Source organism: Malaclemys terrapin, chromosome 18 (assembly GCF_027887155.1).
Source record: "Malaclemys terrapin pileata isolate rMalTer1 chromosome 18, rMalTer1.hap1, whole genome shotgun sequence".
Classification (NCBI taxonomy): Eukaryota; Metazoa; Chordata; order Testudines; family Emydidae; genus Malaclemys; species Malaclemys terrapin.
Genome location: NC_071522.1, coordinates 1,261,957 through 1,287,174, shown reverse-complemented (window position 1 = coordinate 1,287,174; position 25,218 = coordinate 1,261,957). Strand labels below are relative to the sequence as shown.

General features: G+C 49.8%; 1 protein-coding gene across 3 annotated transcripts in view; it reads left to right on the top strand.

Annotated features, from left to right (window-relative positions):
- SMG6 (SMG6 nonsense mediated mRNA decay factor) overlaps nucleotides 1-25,218 on the top strand; it is a 154,097-nt gene that overhangs the window by 1,312 nt on the left and 127,567 nt on the right. For all 3 annotated transcript variants that reach the window (XM_054008185.1, XM_054008184.1, XM_054008183.1), the window contains exons 2-8: nucleotides 2,433-4,200; nucleotides 6,983-7,175; nucleotides 9,258-9,368; nucleotides 10,512-10,618; nucleotides 12,069-12,147; nucleotides 13,756-13,866; nucleotides 15,459-15,671. In XM_054008185.1, coding sequence (XP_053864160.1) covers nucleotides 2,438-4,200; nucleotides 6,983-7,175; nucleotides 9,258-9,368; nucleotides 10,512-10,618; nucleotides 12,069-12,147; nucleotides 13,756-13,866; nucleotides 15,459-15,671 — 2,577 coding nt within the window. In that variant the 5' untranslated portion in view covers nucleotides 2,433-2,437. The remainder of the gene's footprint in view (nucleotides 1-2,432; nucleotides 4,201-6,982; nucleotides 7,176-9,257; nucleotides 9,369-10,511; nucleotides 10,619-12,068; nucleotides 12,148-13,755; nucleotides 13,867-15,458; nucleotides 15,672-25,218) is intronic.

Sequence of the window (25,218 nt, the reverse complement as noted above, 5' to 3'; positions counted from 1 at the left end):
TGGTGTGTTTCATCATCCATTTCATTTTGCTGCATGGCTGCCCATTATTGCAGCAGCTTCCCACTATATCACAGTGTTCCCAAGTACTCATTCCCAGAGGTCTCTGAGTATAGCACTGCACATGTAGTAAATGAATGCCAAGAATTCCAGTCACCCTCTCTGCCATTTGCTTCCCTATCTGCAAAATGGGGTTAGGTCTTACCTGACTCATGGAGACAGGTGAAGAGAGAGTGGGTTGTAAGAGTTAATTAATTAAGGTTTGTACAGTGCTTTAAAGATGAAAACTGCTAGATAAATCCAAAGGATTACTAAAGGCAATCCGTCCCATCATCACTGCTTTCAGAGTGTCCATCTCTGTTTGCTTCCCTGCAACTATTCTTGCCTTTTGCTATTGTCAGGTAGCGGCTGTAGCAGGACTTGAATGATTCTGTCTTGACAGATGCTTTCTGTGTAGCCTGTAATGTCCAAAGCATCTGAAAAATTGTCTGTAGTTTCACTCCTCTGTAAAGCACTTTGGGGATCTACTGATGAAAAGGGCGATATACAAATTAGTTGTTGTTAGTTGGATGGCATGGTGGCCCATAAGTCATTTCCCTCTGAATTTCTTGACTGGTTTTGAGCCAGCTAATGTGATCAGCAAGGCAAGTGTGTGTCTGTGTTACAGAAATGGTTAACTCTCTTTGCTCTGAAGTATTGTGAGCAGAGTGGAGCTTTGAGACTATGAATGTTGGCTTCACAGATGTCTAATTGTTTTTTATTCAAGGCTGCTCGTGATGGCGATTTGGCAGTGGGCGCCAGCTAGTGCAGCACAGAAAGCTACACTAGCTGCTTGATGATTATCTGCCGTAGTTTCCTGTAAGTTATCCCAGGCATTGCGGCTGTCAAAGTTAAAGCAATGAGAGTCAGGACTGCTGCATCTCCTCCTATCTATCCTCAAATTATTAGTCAGTGAGATTCATTTGAGACTGATCTAGAAGTGCAGCCACTACCTTGACAGTACTGTTGTTTGGTTAGAGTGAAAGCAGTTTAATACCACATGGTTTTATGGTGGTGTCACAGCAATCAAGCTACTTCTGTTAATTGGTGTGGAGTATGAAATCCTCCAAGGAGAAACTGGGGAAGCTGAAATTCTAAAATCAAGTTTCATGCAGCTAAACAAACTGTGTCCAACTATCTAGAGGACAAGTGTCTCTAGAAAAAGTCCACCGTCACCGCTCCCATTTCAGAAGCTTCTCCCGTCAGTGCTCTGTCGTCATGGATGCAGTTTATCCAGTGTTCTAATGACAGAAACCTCAGAACTGTCTCTGAGGTGCCTTCATTTGTTACTGTCAATGAATTGGTTAGGCTGCTGTGGGAGGAGATTAGTGAGAGAGGATCTATGATCTCCAGTATGTTTGCTTCAGAGGGAGGTGTGTTCTTGCTTTGAGTGATTTCCCTCTGCTGGGTACTACTGAGGCCATCTTAGTGGTGGTTTTCAGTTGGTATGAAGTAGAAACTTTTCTATAATATGATGTAAAACCCCAGCCAAAGATACAGATTTAATAAGAATAATGTATAATTCGGGGGGTTAGGTTGGATATTAGGAAAAACTTTTTCACTAGGAGGATGGTGAAGCACTGGAATGGGTTACCTAGGGAGGTGGTGGAATCTCCTTCCTTAGAAGTTTTTAAGTTCAAGCTTGACAAAGCCCTGGCTGGGATGATTTAGTTGGGAATTGGTCCTGCTTTGAGCAGGGGGTTGGACTAGATGACCTCCTGAGGTCCCTTCCAACCCTGATATTCTATGATTCTATGATTAATATCATTGCACAGAGAGAAATGTAACGAGTTGTGGGCCCGGGAGAAAAGAAGTCTTCAGTGCTGAGCTGAAATGAGATGTATGTAAATGAGGCAGGGAAATACAGGGAGCTGTTCCCAATGACAAGAGCTGCAGAGGGGAAGGCACGTGTACCACCAACGGTAGATTGGGGATCAGAGGGTGAAATCAGGAAAACAGCAGCAACAAAACCCTTCGCTTGCACTCTGCTGAGAGTCTCCCAGTGTACCTTGTCTGTTTCTTAGCTCGTAAGCTGCTTGAGGCTAACGCTGTTTTGTACGTGTGTTCTGTACAGTGAGGGGTACGTTGGAGGTGCTTAACAAATAATAACAATATGTATCCTGAAATAAGGCCACAGGCTCAGAGTCCTAGGTTTCCTCTCTGCCTCCTGCTCTTGCATTTCTCACCCTGCTCTGTGTGATTTCAGATAATACCCAGATAAAGAACTTCAGCTCTGTCTGATAGTCTCAATTTTAAAACTTCTTCCCCTCTTGGAGCCACTCTGAGACCATTAAAGACTCTTCACGTTTCTCTAATGTTTCTGTCTCTCTAACTTTAATCCTGCTTTGCTGTTCCATAATTGGAATAACCCCCGCCTGTTTATCTCTTCTTTACAGAGAGCATGAAGGAACTGAAGGAGCCCAGGCATCGTAAAGATAACCGGCGTCCAGACCTTGAAATCTACAAGCCTGGCCTCTCCCGGCTTAGGAACAAACACACACTATTAAAACAGGAAGCCTCAGTGTATGAAGGGACCAGATCTGAGGAATCCAAGGATGAAACTGCTAGTGACAAAGATCCTGCTGGTGCTGGAGGGGGATCTCAGGTCACTGGAGATCTCAGCAAAGGTGACAGCCAGAAGCAGAATGGTCCCTCCCAGGGAAATGGAGAGATGGAAAGTAAAGCTGTTTTTCAGAGCCAAGAGAATTTGGATAAACACTCTGTCTCAGATGACTGGTGTCCCAGGATCATCAGGAGAACCAAGAAGCCGGACCAGCAGATCTATCAGCCTGGGAAACGCCTGCAGACCATTGCCAAGGAGGCAGCTAGCCAGCCAGCCAATGATGAAATTGCCAGTAAGATGGAACAGCTGAGAGTTGAAGGAGATGAAGAGACTGAAAGGGACATTGGGAAAGGCAGCAACAGCAGCAGAACTAAACTTAACAGAGAGGAGAGGGAGGGAAGCCTGACTAGTGAGGGAGTGAAAACCACAAGGGGAGAAAAAGGAAGGCAGGTAGAGCGGGCTGACAGGGTCAGGAAATCAGGTGATGACGTGATCCAGGGGAAGCTGGGATCTACAAAGCGATACTCCCGCTCTGACAAACGGAGGAGCCGATACCGCACCTGTAGCACCAGCTCAGCAGGGAGCAACAACAGCACAGATGGAGCCCCACTGGCTGATGGGGGAAAGAAGCGACAGGAGCGGGCCAAAGAGAGAAGCCGTCCTAAAAAACAGCTCTCTGCTTCCTCCACTGACTCTCTGGAAGATGACAAAATTGGGGAGACAGAAGCATTTGGCGCCAGCAGGAATTCAGAGAGAAAGCACCCAGAGCAGAGCCGGGCTAAAAGTGAGAGTGAGTGGAGCAGCAATGGGAAGGAGGTCAAGGGAGCCCCGCGCGTCACTTTCGATAATAGGTCTGTGAACAGAGACATCCCTGTGGCACACATGGACAAGAAAAAGCCTCCAAAGGCTTTTAATGTAAGTGACACCATAGAGGCTGTGGAGGTGAAGGGCAGGGAGCCTCAGGGGAGAGGCCGTGGGATTCTCATCCTGCCTGCCAACACAGACCTCTCTGCCAGTGCTGCAGGCTCTCCTGAATCTACTCAGCCTGGGCCCAGGCTCCTGCTTGGTAGTGGCGGCAGCAAGGGGCCCAGAGGCCGGGGCCGTGGAGGCACTATGCGCAGGTTGTGGGATCCAAACAACCCGGACCAAAAACCTGCTCTGAAGAGCCAGACCTCACAGCTTCATTTTCTAGATACTGATGATGAAGTGAGTCCCACTTCCTGGGGGGATGCACGCCAGTCACAGGCCTCCTACTACAAATTTCAGAATTCTGACAACCCCTATTATTACCCAAGTCCAAAAGGCCAAAGTCCTCAGTATCCTTATGGAGGGTATTCTTTGCCATATCAGATGGGCCCCAATAACAGTGTTTACCCAGGAGCTTACTACCCCGGATATCCAGGCCAGTCAGGGCAGTATGTCTGCAGCCCCCTCCCCTCTGCCCCTTTGAGTGCTGAGATGGAACAGCAGATGAGGAACATACAGCAGCAGGAGCTCAGCAAACTCCTCCGAGAGGCTGGGAACCAGGAACAGCAGCTCAGCAACCTGCTTTCCAGAGACCGCATCAGCCCTGAGGGTCTTGAGAAGATGGCACAACTGAGGTTTGAAGCTTTCACTTCGGGCTGTGCTGTGTCGGGCTGGGGGAGGGGATGAGCTACAGCATCATCCCCATTGGGTAAATGTTTGCAGAAATACCACGCTCAAATGTTTGATATGTCCTTGGGCACTTGCTTGAAAGGGACTGGCCACGGCCCAGCTACATTCCAGAGCGGCGGGGGGTGGCTGCCTAGCCTGTGGCAAGCCATGTCTGCAGTTGTGCTATCGGGTTTGTGGGTAACTGAGTGAAGAAAACCCAGGGAGAACCTTTGCTTCCACTGGCTATGCAGAAGCAGCCTTGTAAATGGGGAGGTGGCCTGACGTTGGAAAGGCACAGGCAGCAGCTCTCTGGGCTGGTGGCTAAGTCTCAGCTTTTTATAGTTAGAGAATCTCATTGCTATGAGGAGAGGAGTGGGGCTGCTGGAGTGCCTCCTGGCTCTGGAGCGTTTCCGGGCCTGGTGGTGGCTGGGAGCTGAGCGACTGCAAGCCCTGACTTACATGCTCTCAGCCATTCTGGTAAGATGACTGTGTCCCTGGTCTCTGTCCAGCAGGCTTTGCATTCCAAGCCTGATCCACAAAACAGTCTGTTATATTCATTTACTATCTGTTTGATTGTGTGTGCCTCTGGGCAGGGACCACACATCTGGTATTCTTTCTGGGGGGTTCTGGTGCTATATAATGATGTAATAATGCTGGCAGTTTTAGAACTGAGTAGAGCCTCTCACTGCTGACATTGTTAAACTCTGTGCCCTCCAGTGGGAATGGCCTGATGCTGCCACATAGTGAGGAAGAAATGAAATTGGCACCCTTGTAGTTAGCTTCATGACAGCAACAGCTCCTGCTCTCCAGCTTCCATGTTCACTCAGTGACCTCCTTGTTTCCAGGGCTTCTCTGGTGACTTGTTTTCATAGCTGACAGCAGCAGGTTCAGCAAGTGAATTAATTTTTAGACCTATCATCTGTTTTCTGGACTCTCACAATCCAAGCTCCATGGAGGGACGTGACAGGACTTTGCTATGTTTTACTGCAGACAGCACTAGCTATTCCGGGGCCTCTTAAAGGACCATCCTTGAGACAGCAGTTGCAGCAGCACCTTATCTGTTGTCAAACTGCCTGAAGATGCTAGTGGTAATATGTCCATATTTCTGGGCCAAGCACCCCAGCTGTACAGCTCACTTATGTGCAGAAAAGATATTTGGTGGTAGTCCTGTCTGCGCAGGCAAATAGAAGTGTGATGACAAGTTACAGTGTGCTTCACAGAGAGCATACGTAGGATATAGCAGAGGGGGCAAATGGTCATGTGTCAAGGAGAATGACTGTGCATGGGTAGCCTGGGAGTGTGGCGGCTCAGAGCCGGATCTGATTGGGAGTCCTAGGCCAAGGAGAAGAGATGGCATGGATCACTCTGTCGTCATTCTTCCTGCTGAGTGTTTTCAAAGGCATCCTCCCTGGGAACCCCTTTACCTGTGTGTTGTCTGGCTTCCCTGACTTGGCTGAAGTGTAGCTTCACGTTTACCAGTCTCGGGAGGGGAGGGAAATGGGACTGTTGGTTTGAAGGTTGCTGCTGTTTTGTGGTTCAGAGGGCTATATGGAAGTGCTTTGGGTTAGTCTGTAAAAACTAACAATAGCTAAGAATCACAGCTACTCTAGCCCGTACTCTGTGGGGCATGCGGAGGGGTCTGGCCAGGGTGAGACCCTACTTTTTCTGCCTCCATGGTCTCTTAGTCACTGGTTTTTGTTACTGACTTATAGATTTTGACAATGAGTCACTTAACCAAGCTACAATATATACTGAGCTGGTTTTGCCTCTCCTCACAAACAAGTTCCTCCAGTCCCAGTAAAGGAACACAATTAGCTAAGGTGGGCCAACAAGGTAAAATTGGAGCAGTGGGCTGATGATGAGCAAAGGAAATGTAGACTGAACGTCAGAGCAACCTTCCTGACAGCGGGATCCTCTCCCAAGGGCTGTGGAGTCATTTACAGCTGGAATGGTCCAAGCTCTAGAGAACATAATGTAGGGAACAGTTCTGCTCTGGCCATTGGAGAGCTATGGGGGGAGGACCCAGATTTCTATGACAGTGAGTCTCTTTCTCATCTTCCCCCCTTTTATATGGTCTACCTGGGGAGGTGTAGCATTCCCAGATGCAGTTAAGCACAGAGAAATGAAGAGGGGTGGGGAATAGAGACAAAGGGAATAAAGTCTCTGTTTTTGTCATGAATTTGTGACTTATTTTTGGTTGGGAGGAGGGGAGATTGGTGCACCCTTCTTTCCATGGTAGGACTTTCCCTGCCCTCTAGATCTCTTTCCCTTGCCTGCACAGATAAATTTAGTGCTCAGAATGAACAGGTATTTGGGGGCTAAGGCAGCAGTGGGGGAAGGGCTTCTGTGCATTGGATCGTCATTGAAAGTCTGTACATTCCCCTCTCAGTACCAAGATTCACTCCTGCCTGGGAGATCCCAGCAATGATGCTGTGGCAGGAGCACTCTCTCTTTCCGACAGGCCAGAAGGAACAGAGAGAGGCTCCTTTCACACTCACCCTCCTGCACTGGGAGAAGTGTGTGACTGCAACTGTTCAGATCGCTCTGCCGGAGTGTGCTGGTGAGGGGATTTATTTGCTGTCTAATGGAACAGTGAGAGGTTGCTGGCATCTCATTCTTGTGTTGGATGGGGAAGTAGCGGGCAGTTCAGCAAATGTTCCCTGGCAGCTCTGAGTCTGCGCTCGAACTAGCACAGTGGGGCAGAGCTGTTCAGTTGCTGTTGTGTCAGCTGTTGTCTGTGTCTCCTAGAGCAGAGATGCTGCAACTGTATGAACGATGCATCCTCATGGATATCGAGTTCTCCGATAACCAGAATGTGGATCAGCTGCTCTGGAAGAACGCCTTCTATCAGGTGATTGAGAAATTCCGGCAGCTCCTCAAGGATCCGCTAGGGGAGAATGGGCAGGAAATTCGGAACAAACTGCTTCAGCTCCTCGATGAGGTAAGAAGAGAAACGTGGAAGTGCTTTCTAATTGTTAGAGCAGGGCTGTGGTGAGTCAGCACACCTACATTCTGTTCCAGTTCTGCACGACCTTGGCAGATCACTTCTCTTCTTCAGGGCTTGTCTACGTGAGAAACTTGCACCAGTTTAACTAAGGGTACGTCTACACTGCATGCTCCTTTCAGTGGTGTGTAGTGTACATATGCATATAGCCTCACTAGCACAGGTATAAGTATCAGTGTAGCTGGTGAGACATAGCTTAGACACGTACAGACATGCCTGAAGAGTCTGGGTACGTACACGAGTACATGCTCTACACCACTCTCTACTTGCCCAGCCGTGCCTCCGTGCCATGTAATGTCTGGCTGCCTCCCCACTGCTAAGGCTTTTCCCTGCTGCAGGAAAAGTTTGGGGGTGGGCAAAGGCTCTGGTGGGGGAAGGCAGCAGCTCCCCACTTCTGAAGCCTGCTGGAGCCTTCCCCGGCCATGGGGAAAGGCTGTGCCAGCTACCCCTCGTGGAGCTCTGCCCGGCCATGGGGAAAGGCTCTGCCAGCTACCCCTCGTGGAGCTCTGCCCGGCCATGGGGAAAGGCTGTGCCAGCTACCCCTCGTGGAGCCCTGCCCGGCCATGGGGAAAGGCTGTGCCCAGCTACCCCTCGTGGAGCCCTGCCCGGCCATGGGGAAAGGCTGTGCCCAGCTACCCCTCGTGGAGCCCTGCCCGGCCATGGGGAAAGGCTGTGCCAGCTACCCCTCGTGGAGCTCTGCCCGGCCATGGGGAAAGGCTGTGCCCAGCTACCCCTCGTGGAGCTCTGCCCGGCCATGGGGAAAGGCTGTGCCCAGCTACCCCTCGTGGAGCTCTGCCCGGCCATGGGGAAAGGCTCTGCCAGCTACCCCTCGTGGAGCTCTGCCCGGCCATGGGGAAAGGCTGTGCCCAGCTACCCCTCGTGGAGCTCTGCCCGGCCATGGGGAAAGGCTCTGCCAGCTACCCCTCGTGGAGCCCTGCCCGGCCATGGGGAAAGGCTGTGCCCAGCTACCCCTCGTGGAGCTCTGCCCGGCCATGGGGAAAGGCTGTGCCCAGCTACCCCTCGTGGAGCCCTGCCCGGCCATGGGGAAAGGCTGTGCCCAGCTACCCCTCGTGGAGCTCTGCCCGGCCATGGGGAAAGGCTCTGCCAGCTACCCCTCGTGGAGCCCTGCCCGGCCATGGGGAAAGGCTGTGCCCAGCTACCCCTCGTGGAGCTCTGCCCGGCCATGGGGAAAGGCTCTGCCAGCTACCCCTCGTGGAGCTCTGCCCGGCCATGGGGAAAGGCTGTGCCCAGCTACCCCTCGTGGAGCTCTGCCCGGCCATGGGGAAAGGCTGTGATGGCTTTTTGCTGCTGAAGCCTGTCCCTGCAGACTGAAAAGTGCCCAGCAGCAGGGAAAGGTTCTAGTAGGGGTGAGTTGCTGCAGGCTTTTCCCACTATCTCCCCTTTTCCAGAGCATTTCACTGACTCACGTAGCTACACACTGTGGTGTGAACTCGGCTGCTTTTCTCTGTGGCATGGTGCGTAGTCTAGACGTAGCTTAGAGGTGTGATTTTAAATTGATGTAATTAAACTAATGCAACAGCTGTGAGGACCCTCTTGTTTATTATGGTTTAAGCCAGGCTTGATTTGTTTTGGCTTAAGTCAGTTAGGAATTAGTTTAAAATAAACCAAAATAAGCCTAGTTTAAACTGAACTAAATAAGGGCATTCACAGACTTTTCTACTGATTGAATTAAATTGGTTTAAATCACACCTTTAATTAAACCACTGCACCTTTCTGCTGGAGACAAGGCCTTTGTTTCCCTACCTATACAGTGAGATAATACTGATCTGCTTCCCAAAGATGTCATTGTTAGAAGCTTTTAGATCCCTGGATGACAGATCCTAAAAGAAGGTAATTTTTTTTAAAGAAACAAATCCCCAGGGAGCAGGCTCTCTTCTGCCTTCCACCCAGCAGTGCTGGCTGTGAGCGAGCTGGGCTCTCCCAGCTGTGGCTGGCAGACCTTGCTTTTGTGCTCACGATCACTGAGGGACATCCTGTTTGTCTGCTTGTTTGTTGCAGGGCACTATTTTCTTTGACAATTTGCTTCAGAAGCTGCAGGTGTCATACCAGTTCAAACTGGAGGATTATATGGATGGGATGGCCATTCGCAGCAAGCCCTTGCGGAAGATGGTAAGTAGGCTTTCCTTCCAGGACATGGTGTCTCCCATGAGAGCTCTGAGCCCTCTCTGATGAAATATCTATCATGGCATCCTCAGGAGGTGGGTAGCTCTTTATGCCGATAACAGCATGTTCTCAGGAATATTTGCTCAGTTGTTCTGATAACCCAGAGTTAAACAGCTCCAGTGTGTTTATTGGTCCATTTCTTTGCAAAGGAGAAGAATTTTGCCTTGCCCCAGCACTCAGACCAGGGCTGGGAGAGGGAGCAGGTGTTAGAAAGAACCATGACCAGTGCCTCGTTTATTGAACATCCTCTTTGTATCTCTGTTGAGGCCAGGTCAGTGATGGGAGACAGAAGGGCAGTGCCGCTTGTGTGCGACCTAGTAGCAGGTCAGCCCTGGGCAGTGGAGCAGGAGCGGGGTCACCTAGCAAGCTCCGTTTCCTAGTGGGGAGCTGTCCACATCACAACTATCCCCTGATAGGCAGTCTCAGCAGAGAGCCCAAGGCCTGAATGAGCCACGGAGCCTGCACAGGGCAGGGGTAGGGCATGTTTTGGGGAGGGGGGAGGGGAGCTTGTTCAGCATGTGCAGCAACAGCACATGTGCCATGAGAAAATAAGTCTTTCTTACAGCACCTTTCACAAGAACTCTGTCACAGAGTGTGGGGGACACAAGGCCCTGCACCCCCGGCTTCCTGCGATTCACCATGACTCTCAGCCAGCCAGTAAAGCAGAAGGTTTATTTAGACGACAGGGACACAGTCCAGGACAGGTCTTGCAGGCACAGACAACAGGATCCCCCTCCAATTAGGTGCATCTTGGGGTCCCAGGGCACCACAGCCTCCTTGGGGGATCAGAGCCCCGTTTGCCTCCCAGCCATTCCACCAGCCAGCTCTGAAACTCTCCCTCCAATGTCTCCTCCCCCAAGCCTTTGTTCAGTTTCCTGGGCAAAGGTGTCACCTGGCCTCTAACCCATTCCTGGGTTCTCACATTACATGCTCAGGTATCCTCCCTCGGCCAGTCTCCCATCCCCCCATGCAGACCATCCCCAGTTCGTCACAAACTCCAGCTAAACAGCAACCCCCGTCTCCCTGGCGGCGCGTGATGAGCAATGGCCGCAGAGTTTGCATAGCATGGATTGAACGTTTCTTTTCAAGGTGAAGTACGCACTGATCAGTGCCCAGAGGTGTATGATTTGCCAAGGGGACATTTGCCGGTACAGGGAGCAAGCGAACGACACAGCAAACTATGGGAAAGCACGCAGGTAATGTACCCTCCCCCTCAACCCTAAGCAGAGCTATTACCGTACCTAGCTACAAGGGCATCACCTCATTTCACACCCAGTTATGCCTGTGGCCAATGCAGACCTTCCATGCTTCCCATTTGATTACTGTCCAACAAGATTAAAGGATGCAGGGGTTGTTGGACGGACTAATCTGCCACCTAAGAAGCACTCTTGTTTGGCTGATGGATTCTTCCCCCTGTCAGGGAGTGTTAATGTGGAAGCTGTGCTGTGCTGGTCTCTGAAGTGATGGCGGTGCAGACTGTTGGGTCTGACAGTGTGGCTGGCTTGTTTTCTGCTGAACTCCTGCTGACTGCTTCTCACCAGTGGAGGTTCTCACATCCATGTGTTCTGGCTGCAGCATGATTTGGTGGCACCTGTTGGCTCTTGTCACTCTATTTTTGCCTGTGATAAATGCCCTCTTCTGATCAGGGCTGTATGCAAGGCAAAGCCCAGCATGTAGGGCAGATAATGTGGCATTGGTCGTGAGGAGCAAAGAGAACAGAGCCCTAAAGCATAGCAGGGCTTTTCTGTAAGGGACAATGTGCAGAGCAGGGGAACTAGATTAGCCACTGCAGCTTTCTGACGTTTTTGGAAACCTTCTGCCTGGTGTTCTTGTGGAACTCTTCTGTGTGGGATGAGGGAGGGGAGTAGGAGGCTCACCCCCATCTGACCAGCCCTGTCCCTGGGATAGAGGCATGTGGAATAGACTGGTGTACACTGATGTGCAGATACATCTGCTAGGGAATGTAAAATAAAGGGCAAACTACCATTCCAATCAGGTCCTTTCCTCCGGGGTAGCTTTACCATCACAAAAGGATTCAAAACAATACAAAACACGTGGTCCCAGCCAGCAGAGTCCTTTTCAGCTTCCACTGGGTAGCCTTACCTGGTTCCTTCCAGGGATAGCTCAGTGGTTTGAGCATTGGCCTGCTAAATCCAGGGTTTGAGTTCAATCCTTGAGGGGGGCATTTAGGGATCTGGGGCAAAAATCTATCTGAGGATTGGTCCTGCTTTGAGCAGGGGGTTGGGCTAGATGAACTCCTGAGGTCCCTTCTAAGCCTGATATCCTATGATTCCTGCTGGGTGCCCCAGGAGATACTTCCCTCGTCGTCTTCAGAGTGAGCAAGGAGCATTCCTTGTCCTCATCTGCAGCAGGCAGTCACACGACACTTCGTCTGCTGGTCCCTCTCCATCGTGTGCCCGTCAGGAGATTACAACTCTCAAAGGGACTTAACAGGGCTGTAGCAGACGTGCTGGCTGCGCATGCGCTCACAGGCCCTTGCCACTTGGGCAGAGAGCCTGCCCTCCTTGGATGTGCCGGTGATGAAAGGGGCCCCAAATGAAGGGAAGGATTCTCTGTGTTGTTGTTAATGGTCTGGTTTTCTGCAGTGTCTTGCCAGTCACCTGCTGTGTCTCTCTCTCCACTCAGTTGGTATCTGAAGGCTCAGCACATTGCCCCCAAAAATGGCCGTCCATATAATCAGTTGGCTCTGCTGGCTATCTACACGGTAAGAGCCTCTCTGTGCATGTGGGAGCAGATGCGGTGTGGCCTCTTGGGTGATAGAGGATGTCCTTCCTGGGGAGGTGGCTGTGTGGGGGGGAGCGCCTGTAGCATGCTTGTCACCAAATGATGGGGCTGTGCTATGAATGATGAGGGCACCGTAGGTAAAAGGGACATGTAGTCAGATATGGGCAACAGGAGCTCTAGTCCTTGGCCTGTCTGCAGCTCTTGGGCCTGGGGTAGTTACAGCTCAGTTGCATGCTGTGTTTTGAGAGTTTATAGTGTAAGTCTGAATTTGGTGCCCATAGTTCTAACCAAAGGAACCTTTCTAGCCACATGTGCCACATTTCTGTACCCTGCAAGGGTCTGCTAGAGTTTAGTGTGTGAAAGTGGCTGGCAGGCTACCCTTTGTCCTGCCTGATCCCACCCCTGAGGACCCAGTCCCTGTCCTAGTGAGCTCACATTCTAAACAGTCCTGTCCTGAACCAGCTGGCTGTGGGCTGGGGAAAGACACAGGGCAGCGTGTTCATTGGGGACATTAGCAGGCAGGTTTTTAGGGCTGCAGTTGGGGTAGGTTTTGCCAGCGAGGTGGTTCTTCTTCTGGCTTGTTAATCCTTCTGGGAAGAGGGAGGCTTTTGGAAAGGGTGTATTTGATGGCAGCCAGTGGAAGTGTCAGGCCAGAGTGGAGGGATCAGTGACCAAACATCTGCTGAAATGCATGAGCTCTGAAATATGCCATGTTAAAACAGAATAGCTGAAAATTGCTTCCTCTGTCACCCAGAGCAGGGTTCAGAGATGTGTTTCCCTGACAACTGCCGATGGACCACCCTGACTCAGAGCAGTGTGTGGAGCCACTGAGTTCTGTGCTGTGGGTGTCTGTGTGGCTGTCAATTTTCAGGAGAAACTCTAATCCCGAGTGGGTCTTGGCGGGTACAAAGCCTTTTGGTAATGACCCGCACAAATAGCCCTGGTCCCTGCTGCAGCAGAGGAGATGCTGATTGGAAGGATAGTCCAGTAGTTATGGCATTAGCCTGGGGCTTGGAGTCTTGGGTTCAGCTCCCAGCACCACCTCAGAGTTTCTGTGTGACCCTGGGCAAGTCCTTTAGTCTCTCTGGGCCTTGGTTTGTAAGATGGGTAGAAGAGCATTTCCTTACCTCACAGGGATGTGAAGAGGATTGTGAGGTGCTTAGATACAATGGGAATGGGGGGAAAGCAAATCCCATAGACAGACAGACTTGCAGTGTGAGGGACAGTGTGAGGTTGGGACTTTATCGATGCTCTCTATGGTCACCAACTAAACCGGTCCATTTCAGTGCCAGATTCACTGGGCCTGTGGCCTTTGGGCGGATGTTTTACCTGCACTCCCCAAGGTGCATGGAGGCTTGGACTTGGTGCCGGTGGCTGCAAGTAAATGTGTTCTCCTGGGGAGAGTCCAAGGCTGCATGGCATCTGGGATGTGCTTTGGAAGCAGGATATGGCTGCTCTGTTTTTAGCTGTGAATGACAGTCTGCACTTGTGGGTGTGCCAGAAGGTACAGGGTGACGAGGGGCCTGGGGTTGGGCTCATACGGCATGCTCCAGAGTGACGTGTTGTGTCTCTGGTTGTGTTTCTGCAGAGGAGGAAGCTGGATGCTGTGTACTATTACATGCGCAGCCTGGCTGCCAGCAACCCCATCCTCACAGCCAAGGAGAGCCTCATGAGCCTGTTTGAAGAGACAAAACGCAAGGTGAGTCTTGGTGCGGGGCTGCTGATGCTGCAGGTGCTGCTGCTCCCTCCTTGATGGTGCCTCCTGCCATGTCCTGCAGGTTCTTCCTGACGAGTGCTAGGGGTGTATTGCTCTAGCCCTGGGACATGCTGAAGGTGTTCTCATGGATTGGTAACTGGTTAAAAAACAGGAAACAAAGTGTAGGTATAAATGGTCAGCTCTCAGACTGGAGAGAGGTAAATAGTGGTGTCCCCCAGGGGTCTGTACTGGAACCAGTCCTATTCAACATATTCATCAATGATCTGGGAAAAGGGGTAAACAGAGAGGTGGGAAAATTTGCAGATGATACAAAATTACTAAAGATAGTTAAGACCCAGGCAGACTGTGAAGAGCTCCAGAGGGATCTCTCAAAACTGGATGACTGGGCAACCAAATGGCAGATGAAATTTAATGTTGATAAATGCAAAGTAATGCACATTGGAAAGCATAATCTCAACTATATGTATAAAATGATGGGATCTAAATTAGCTGTTACCACTCAAGAAAGAGATCTTGGAGTCATGGTGGATAGTTCTCTGGAAACATCCACTCAATGTGCAGCAGCAGTCAAAAAAGCAAACAGAATGCTGGGAACAATTAAGAAAGGGATAGATAAGACAGAAAATATCATGTTGCCTCTATATAAACCCATGGTACGCCCACATCTTGAATACTGTGTGCAGGTGTGGTGGCCCCCATCTCAAAAAATATATATTGGAAAAGGTTCAGAAAAAGGCAACAAAAATGATTAGGGGTATGGAACTGCTTCTGTATGAGGAGAGATTAATAAGACTGGGACTTTTCAGCTTGGAAAAGAGACAGCTAAGGGGAGATATAATTGAGGTCTATAAAATCATGACTGGTGTAGAGAAAGTAGATAAGGAAGTGTTGCTTACTACTTCTCATAACACAAGAACTAGGGGTCACCAAATTAAATTAATAGGCAGCAGGTTTAAAACAAATAAAAGGAAGTATTTCTTCACACAGTGCACAGTCAACCTGTGGAACTCCTTGCCAGAAGATGTTGTGAAGGCCAAGACCATAAGAGTTCAAAAAAGAACTAGATAAGTTCATGGAGGATAGGTCCATCAATGGCTGTTAGCCTGGATGGGCAGGGATGGTGAAAGTTTCCCCAGTTCCTAGTGAGACAGGGATCCACCTCATTACAGTCACCACCATCCTACTTGGCGTGCTAGTCGGTGGGTTTATCAAATAAGTCAAGAGTTCAGGTGGGCCATGGAGACTGAGCTCCCCTCCTCTCCTCTCCTGAGAGGTGGACGCTCCAGATCAGAGGTGTGACAGGTTGGCAGTGCACTGCTCGTGCTGTGTAGGTGTTTTGTGGCTAGATAAAGTCTTTCAAACTCCTGGGCACTCAATCTAGCATCTTTCACCAGTGCTGAGGTTACTAAACACCATCAGCCAAACAATAGAGCAGGCAGCGAGCTGCTGTGCTTTGCAAGCTGGGGGAACTGCTGGCTTCTGACAGATTCTTTTCCCGGTAAATGAAATGACAACTTACTTTTCCTGAGCCGTGATCCCAGAGGTTTCTGAATCTCTGTGTCTTGTCTGCACAGGCTGAGCAGATGGAACAAAAGCAGCATCAGGTGCTGGAATTGAGCCCCAGCCGATGGGGGAAGGGCAAGAAGTCCACATTCCGACAAGTTGGAGACGACGCCACTCGGCTGGAGATCTGGATTCATCCCTCCCACCCCCGCTGCTCCCATGGCCATGAATCCGGCAGGGAGTCTGAGCAGGACAACGGGCTTGGGAACCTCAGCCCCAGTGATGTGAGTTCTGTGGAATACTGCTGTTGTCTTTGGTGTCATATGTTTGGAATGCAATTGAATGACACTGCATTTAGTTTGCTTTCTTGTTGCTAAATATTCCAGTATTTTGGCTTCTCCTATGCCAGCAGTGCCCAGGTCAGGCTAAGGAGCTGGTGACCTTGTGCTTCTTGTGTTTAAGGCATGTTGTTATCACCTATTCTTTGGTAACATGTGGTCATGTTGCTGTTCGTGGAATTGTAAAGAGACAGATGGAGGAGGCAGCAAAAAGCTTCCACTGAGGGGCTTTAATTTAGGTGACACAAAGAGATGGGAAATGGGGAGGTCGGCAGTTAGGAGCTGTGGATTGCTGGTGATCCTCCAGCCTTTGCGACTTTTCCTGGAAATGGGACATTTTTCCCTAGAGCCACCTGGTCGGAGTCGTGCTCAGGGAGGGTGAAAGGCGGGGATTTAACTTCTATTGTAGGTGTAGTATGTGTGTTGTTTATTGTGCTGGAAGCCAGATACTTTCCTTTCCTCTTGCAAGGGAAAGACTAAACCAAAGGCATCTCTCACAGGTCCCATCTCTGTCCCTAGCAAGGGTGAGTCTGAATGAACTCTGTGAGTCAGATATGGCCCATGCATTTGTAAGCTGAACAAGCCAATTGTTAGGAGGTCACCTGCTTGGAGCTTTGTCTTTCTCTAGGAATGCAGACATGTTCTTGGCATATCTTGCATGCAGGAGACCTTGCATAAGAGCTCTGAGCAGCCTCTCCGGAGACAGCTGCAAGGGGATACCTGACTAGGGGTGGGAGACATGTTCTTCACACAGGGTAGGGCCAAGACCTCCACAAAGATCATTTCGTTATTAGAACTGGTTTGTTGTCTTCAGCTGCACTAAGCATATTGTAGCCTCGTTCTGCTTATGGCGTTGCTATGCCCCTTCTGAAATGCAGCTCGCTGACAATGTCAGCCCAGATTGGGGGCCTGTTTTTCTTCTTAGACTTGGATTGATGCATGTGCTTGAAACACAAGGCCGGGGAATGGCTTTTCCCACCGGCCTGTGTTCTCTGTTGCTGCCAGAGATACAAAAGTGAAAGTGAGGAGAGCTAAGAAGGCAAGAACATCTTACACCAGGATCAGTGCATGAAGTTCTTCTGTTTTTGCTCCTTCATTCTTTCCTCTGTTGTCATCCTCATTTTTGTATGCCCTGGCTCTTTCCATTAGCATAGTGACTACAAGGGGGTTGAGGAGTGCTCTGTCTTGCCACTATGTGGTGCTGTTTCTCCTCCTAATGAGGTTGTGCCAAGCACAGAGGAGAGTCAATGCTGACCTAAGAGAACATCAGTTCTTGATCACATGAAGCAGGAACACAAGTTCACTGGAGGGGCGGGGAGACAACCGCTGTCCTAGGGGAACATGTGCCAGGATTTTGGATGCTCTTTTATAGACTAATCTAAACTGTTTCGTTGTCTCCTGTGTTGCCTTCCCACCAGCTTTAGCACTAGGCAAGGTTGGAGCTAAGCAGTGTTCTCTCCTCTGTGCTGACTCTGGTGTGCTGGGACCGTGCATACATGAGGCACCTACTTCACCACATGCTCCCAATCTGGGGAAGCGGTATTTAATTTCTGGACAAGAGCAGGCGAGGGAGAGGGGAAAGTCCCCTCACTCAAGGACTGAGTGTAATACTGTAAAATAGCTGTTATATAAGGCCCAGGGAATTGGGGAAGAGATTCCGATTCCTGAGCCTTTCTTGTCTAGGTGCTACTTCAAATCCAGTCAAGGCAGTGGTGACTGAAAATGGTTATCCTGAGTCTGTTCCCTGGGATTCTGTTGTCTGCATCATAAAGCCACCATCGTTGGACCCTGGTTGGTGTGCTCAGCAGAGAGGCCACGTACTGAGTGTTTGTTCTCTGGACAGGAAACGCATGCTAGCACTGACATGTGTTCTGTATGTTATTGAGCAGGGGACTCTGCTCAGCTTCGCACTCCCTCCGTGCGTGCCTTGGGCCAGTCACTTCTCTCTCTGTGCCTTCCTTTCCCATTCTGTAGAATGGGGATAATGACACCAGGGGGGGAGAGGGCTGGCCATCGGGTTAGTAAAGCCCTTTGGCTGAGACCGTGAGATGGAAAAGGCTGGAGAAGGACAAATTACTAGGCTGATTATCATTATCACCAAGAAGATTAAAGTGCAGTCCTGTAATTTGCCTGTAGCGCTGTAAAAACGGCTAGTTAGAGGTTTGGTGCGGTTTCTTCTGCCACTGTTTACCACATCACATCTTCCAGGGGGCAGCAGAGCTCAGCAAATGCAACCCTCTTCCTTGAGGTATCCTGGCTCTGGCCCCTTTCTCTGTTGGCCTGGAGTCTGCATGCTGAGGGCATCCTGTTGCCTTGGGCTATGTCCCAGAGGGCTAATGCCGGTCCTGGGTTATAATGCTGCCGTCTTTGGGGGCTTAGCTCTCCTTGTCTGTCTTTCTCCAGCTGCACTGAAGTCTCTTGGAAATGTGTAGCATTGACACTCTAGCCTGTGCTGGGCTGGTGCACTGGTCTCCTGATGGTTGGTTTGCCATGTGCATGTTCCTATGCAGGGAAGCAAGAAAGTGGCTGAGCCAATGACCAGCTCCATTGTTTTTTAGGTTTTTTACAGCTGAGTAGTGCAAAGTGAGTCCAAGAGCTGGGTCCCTGCTTCCTGGCTGCCACTGGCTGCAATTGCCTTGGGCCTGTATCTAGGTTTGACATGGGATACTTAGAGGGGGCAGCTTGGTGAGCACACTGTGAACCAGGGGAGCAAACCGTCCAAGTTCTCTCAATTCCTTGAGAAAGTGTTAATGTTACTCAGAGTCAGAGATTTTAATCACCCCTGTCAGGAAGTGCAGAGTTAAGGTTCCCACAGTGGCCTTGCCTTTTGGTTATGCATCGCAGTAGACTGTTCCTCACATCATCGTGCAACATGCTCCATAGGTGCAACTAAGGTTAGAGCAGAGAGGCGTTGTAATAATTAAATAATACCTTGTCCTCCTCTGTGGAGGTCTGAGTGCTTTACAACCAGTAATGAATTAACCCTTCTATACCCTTTCTGAGGTAGGACAGTATCGTACCGCTATGGAAAGTTTAGGCCACACAGAGAGCCTGTGGCAAAGCTAAGACCAGAATCCAGGTCTCCTGATTCCCTGTCCTGTGCTCTAGCCACAAGACTTTTCTGTCCCCTGCACAATACTAGTTATTTCTTGACTAATGTGTCCCTTGCCAGTATTGTGGGCCCTTGTAATGACAGGCCCGTTTGCAGTAGCACATCAATGCAATGGGGCAAAGCTGCAGTTACAGTGGGACTAGTAGAACTGCAGTTCAAAGCTCATTGCAAGCAGCTCTTCGCACAAGCCTTCCTCCTCAGTAGCAGCAACTGAAAGAACAAATCAGCCTCGTTTCTGCAAACAAGCAATAGAATGCCACCAGCAGCTGCATAAAGGAATGAGGAGAGCAGATGCCTTCTTACAGACTAAATGTAGTGGGGTTTTGACCTTTCTATTCAGTGCCAAGATACTAAGGTAATGGGTACGTTGGAAATACCTATGGAAGATCTTCATTTTTGGTGATTAATGTCTCAGTCTTAACACTGCATTAGCATAGCTCGTTGTGCATAATGTCCTTGATTTTGCTGTTAATTCTCTAAATGACTGTGGTGGGTGTGAGTGCTAGTGGTGAGAGTGGGAAGGGTGTGTGACAGAGCTGGTGAGGTGGCGAGGGTAGCTGACGGAGCATGAACTGCGCTGAGTGTCAGATCTGTAGGCGATACCTCTCTGTGCAGTGCCCTCACAGTCACCTACAATTGGCTGGAGATGGGCTCTGGGCCCTTCTAGCCCCCAACCTTTCCCCAAGTATCCCTTGTATTGTGCTTGATTGGAAAATCTGCTCGTTGTTAGGTGATCAGGGAAATGCTGGTCTGAAGCTGGAAGTGGTGCTTTATGAAAATGCAAGGTCACCTCTTTGTCCTTGCAAGGCAGTTGAGATCAGATGGGTTGTCCCTGCACCCCCCCTCTCCTCCCCCGGGTTCTTCTGGCTCATGGAGCTTGCCAGACCATGCTTGTCTCTCTGTGGCTCTCTTCATGGCTGGGTACAAGTGGTTTCTGTTTGTGTCAGGACAGCTTTGACCATTTTCATCTTCCCTCATTCACCAGCGCTTCTTTTCTGAATGATTCTCTTCTACCCACTGCTTGTCTAATCATCCCATCACCATGGTGTCTAGACACCAGATGCATCCCTGTAACCATAATAGTAATCAAAGGTGGGAGGAGGCACTTCCTTTGACTCTGGCTGTCTGTCTGTCCAGGAGCATTGATGAGTCCTGTAGGTTGCCTGGGCTGCATGCTGCTTTCATCGTAGGGCAGATGCCCTCAGCAGAGAGCAAGGTCACTTTCCCAGTCAGCCCCTCTGTGTTTCACATCCGTTTTCCCTGGGTTCTATTTGCTGTTTCTTCTCCATGTGCTTGTTCCTCATGGGTGCTGGGTCACTTGGGTGACTGTGCTGACTGGGGCGGCAGGGGAATAGCTGGTTTCCTCATCTGTTTAATTTCAGCCTAAAGTCTGTTCCGAGTCTGGGCTTCTGTGGCTGGTGATGAGATTTCATAGAGATGTAGAATAAAATCCTCTATGCCTAGCTGAATAGCTTTGCAGTACTCCTCTGTCCTGGATCACCCTGTTTCACTCTCACCCAGCGTGACTCAGCTGCTCTCGCCTGTGTATCAATCCCATCCATCCAATCCACGCTCACACTGGGATTGCCCTGCTCTCTCTGGGAGCATTGTGTGTTTCTGAGGTGCTTGGCACCATAGTAGCAAAGAATACATCTTTGCACTTACAGCTATACCACAGAGAAGTACTCCCTTGTCTAGTGAAGTCGTGTGTGAAGGGAGCTGCTGTTAACATCTGCAGCGTTTCCTGTAGCTCTTTTCCTCTACATATAATTAGAAATAAGCGACAGACAAAAGTTGAAATGGTGTGTTATTAAAATCCTATACCTGCCCCTTCGCAGGGGGAGAGCTCCAGTAAGAAAACGCATCTTTTCTGACACTTCGTCAGACTAACGGGAACTTGTCTCCTCAGTCATAGTACTCATGCTAGCGTGACTGTACCACCTGCACAGTTCCCAGAGGCTAAAGAACAGTTAAAGGAGAGGCCTGAGGTTCCCAAGCCGCTAAAGAGAATTGTTAAATCACGGTGTTTTGGACAGAGGGGAAAGTAAAGTAGACTGAGCTTTGGGGTGGCAGGTGGAGGGCAGCCCAGACAGCCGAGTTCAAAATGGAGCTAGCTGGGTGGCCCAGGGTTTTGGGGTCAGCACAAAGACAGGAGTTAAAGGAGGGGGCTATACTGCGACTTTGCAGAAGTAGTAGAGGCGGACACTCTCAGGAGCAGAATGACGTGACTGAGAATTAACGGCGCCATAAGCACAATCTTCCCAGCTTTCTGATGCTGCTTCCGTAGGACGTTGGAGAGAGTCTGGGCCACTGAGAGCGCCCTGGCATCTAGCTTAGGCTTCAAGCTATTCGTACATTTTCCTGTTCCGTGCAGGGCTATGATGAGAGTCAGCCTGCTCTGGTTTTACAAGAGCCTGCCTGGGGAAGAATAATACCTGCTGGCAGAAGTGCAAGTCTCCTTGTTTTACTGCCTCCTGGGGTCGGGTGGGGAGCCTAGGCAAAGAGTGACCCTTTTGTTCGTGGAGCTGAGATCTGGAGAGTAACTTGAAGCAGACATGGCTTCTATTTCCAGTGTAAACAGTGCAATCGGGAATTGAGGCACAAACGCTTTGATGCAGCAGGCTCTGTGCATTCTCCGCCTACTGTTCTCTTGGAGCACAGCTCTATGAAAGGTTAGAGGGCACCTAGTATGTATGCGCTGGGAAACCGACAGGGCTGCACTCACCACTTGAGTTAATGCCCCAGAAACTGTTAGCTCAGGACTAATGCCTTTTAATCCTTATAGGATGTTCACCCGCTGCCGTGTGCTCCATCTCTACCCAAAATCACTGTGAGTGGTGGGCAGGTCACCAGTTAATCCAGCCAAGCCCCAGGCACTTATCTAATAGCCTGACAGCCATGGACCTTCGTGTTCATGCTGTACAATGAGGTGCTCCAGAGAGGTGGAATGTTTGTCCTCCAGTGTGGGGGGCTCCTGGTTCTTTGACAGTGCATGAGCCAGTGCTGGCTCATACTCCCCACAGCTCAGCACCAGGGCCAGCTGAGTGCAGGGCCTTGTAGCAGGCACTAGAACATTGGAGTGAGAAGGGAGCCTCTGGTGGCTCAGGAAATCTGTCTCCTTTGCATGTTGGCTATGGATATTTCCAGCCAGGGTGACTCTTGGCTGGGCTGGTTGTCCAAGTATTGCTAGATGGATAATGAGCTCCCTAATGTCGGACTTGGGGCCCTGCTGTCGCCCGTGCATTGTGTTCTGCTTTGGCAGGAAAATAAAAGTAATTGCTCCCTGTCCTCCTTACTGCATTACCTTGAATTGTATCAACTGCTTTGTTGCATTATGCTCCAGAAGTGCTGCTCCCGTGAGGAAGGGAAGAGAAGAGATTTCTGGGGAGAGGATGCTAGGTGCTAGCAGGCAGCCAAAGGCCAGCTTCCCAAAGCTTTTCCTCTCCCCTCCCCGCTATGCCCTGGCAAGCTCCTTGAATTCTCGCCTTCACTAGAGACCTGCTTCCTGATTTCTCTCCTCTCCCACCCCAAGCAGAGTCCTGTCTCCACCCCCACAGGCTTGCAGGAAGCTGTTGGGTTTTGGTTACTCACTTGTGGAGGTCAGGTCAAGGTCTGGGGTTTTTTCCTTTGTGTTTAGGAAACGGTTTACAAACTATGTGTCAAGAGCTGGGGAGCAGGCCTAGTGCAGGTGGTGTGTGAAGGGGCTTCTCAACCTGTTACTTGCTGGACCTGAGTTAGTTCTCTTCTCTGTCTCCCCACTGTAATTTTTCTCTTGGTTGGCAGTGTGAGCACCTCTGAGTGCATCCCCCAGCCTGCAAACTCTTCGCCTCCTAACGTGACCTCGGTCACCAAACCACCCTGGGCTTTATTTTTACTCGAGCCGTTTTGTTTCGAGCTGTGATCTTGGTTTCTTTCCTCTAACAGAGAGAGGCCTTCTCTCGGGAGGAAGCAGAGTGTGCCAGGCTGCAGTTGAGGCTGGTTAAACACTAAAACCACATTCCTAGCCTCTCTGGGCTTGAGACGTGACATAAGCCATGCAGCTAGCTCTGGCTTCTGCTCCCTCTAGCCTGCCAGTTACACACTCTCCCAGGCTTGCACGGAACTCCCTTTTTTAGTTATGCTTTTTGTTTGAAAATATTTGTAGAGCCCTCCTCTCCTGTCTCAGCGGCACGAGAGATCCCCAAGAATCAACGCCGTTTCCCCAGCTCTGGCTCTTGAGCTCTTCCATGGGCCTTCCCCAATGTGCTGCTGAGATCTGTCACAGCTCATCAGGCCCGATTACCAATAGATCCTGTGCGTGCATGTCAAGTGGAACCCACATGTTGCTTTCCAACTCACTTGACCTTTTGTCATTACCCAGAAAGTATGGGCTTAGTTACCAGTAAGAATTTCCAGAAGTTGGTATTGATTTTTCAGACCATGTTGGTGAATGTTTGTTTTTTTTTTAAATGTGAGGACCAAGGTAGGGACTAACACAGCTTGACGGGGAGAGATTGTGTGACGTGCTTTCCTTCCAGCTATGGACATCTGATGCTAGTGGGTATCTGGAACATTACGGTGCCTTGGAAGGGTGCTTACATCCCCCGTACTCAGAAAGGCTTGGACAAGTAGAGAAGGTTCTAACGAGCTTGCTAGATTTACAAGCAAATGCTGTCTTCCTGAAAGCCCCTTTCCCTGTGACTCGCTCTGTCTTCATTTCTTTCCATCATTGCTGAGTAGCCAGGGATTTGTGTGTGGCCAAAGCCCCCTCCTCGTTCTAACCAGCCACCTCCTGCTGCTACACGAATCCATCCTTCCCAAGTGAATGTGCTGGTCTGGGCTCTGGAGCGGGGCATTGCTGAGGATGGAAGGAGGGAGTTTGCGGTTTAGGCCTAGCAATGGTAGTAATTGGCAGTGCTGGGAAAGGGACTAAGTGGAGTGTCAGGAGAGTGTTTGGTAGATTTCCCAGAATGAGGCAGGTGCTTGTAGGCTCAACAATCCTCCATGGTTTTTGTCGTTGGTCTAAGAGCTTGTGTACATGGTGCTTGCAAAGCACTCTAGAGGAGTGTGATTTGTAATGTATTGTGCTCTAACTGCCCCATGTAGATCCTGCTGGCTTGCTCTCATAGGTATCCAGTTTGCGTTAACATAGTCCTGTTTCAGACCTTTTCAGCAGATAGAACAGACTGAAACCTGGTTTTCCAGAGACTTTGTCCTGACAACTTGTTTGAATCTCAGATGACACATATTCTAGTGCATGCTCCTGGGTTTCACAGAGGCATCAGCCTTTGAATTGAATCCCCTCCACACCACTAATGTGCTGCTACCTGGACAGGTTCACCTCCAAGGAAGAGGTGAGCCTCTCAGCTTGACCTCTCCTGACATCATCAGAATTATATGTCATAATGTTATTTTCTGGAGAGGTTCTTATCCTATTGCAGGAACGAGAGAGAGTCCTCTCTCCTGGGCTTTTCTCCCCTTCCTTCTTTGTGACACATAACAAGTGGGGTATAACTTAGGAGGGGGGACGCTGGCAGCCACCCCCTGGAAATGGCTCATCGGTACCTTTACTTGATTGGCTTTCCTTGGAAATATCCTAGAGTCATAGACTCGTAGGACTAGAGGGGACCTCGAGAAGGGTTCTAGTCCAGTCCTCTGCACTCAAGGCAGGACTAAGTATTTATCATCTTTGTTTTCTCCCAGTTAGAAATTGGGTCACCAGTGGAACAGCACCACAGAGCAATTTTTCATCGTTCTAAGAAGGGCAGGTTCAGCACAGAGCTCACAAACAAGCAGGTCAATCTATTGAGCTTATTATAAAGAAGGCTAAATGTTGACTTGGTCACAGTCTGTAAAAGCATGACACAGGGAGAAGATGTCTGACTATAAAGGACTTTTTAATCTAGCAAAGGCATAACAAGATCCAACTGCTTGAAGCTAGAAAAATTCAAGCTGGAGATAAGGTGCACATTTTTAACAGTGACTGTAATTAACCATTGGAACAGCTCAGCAGGGGTTGTGGTGGATTCTCCATCACTTGGATGTCTCTTTCTGAAAGCTCTGCTCTAGCTCTACCACAAGTTATGGGCTGGATGCGGGAACCGGGATGAGGTTCTCTGGCCTGGGTTATTCAGAAGTTCAGATGAGATGAACGCAATTATCCCTTCTGATTTTAAAAGCTATTAAATGTATCCCTCACATGCCTCTCAGAATTAATGTTCTATCAATGATCATTTGTGTATCTGTGGAGTCGCTAAGTTACAGGAAGGGGGAAGCTGCCTCACTGCTAGTGAAAACGAGTTGATTTAAGGAGCGTTTGCTTAGTAGTGCTGTGAAATCTGTTGTGCTGTATCCTGTCTTCCACTTCAACACTGAACCCACAGACTCTCCCTCACCCCGTAG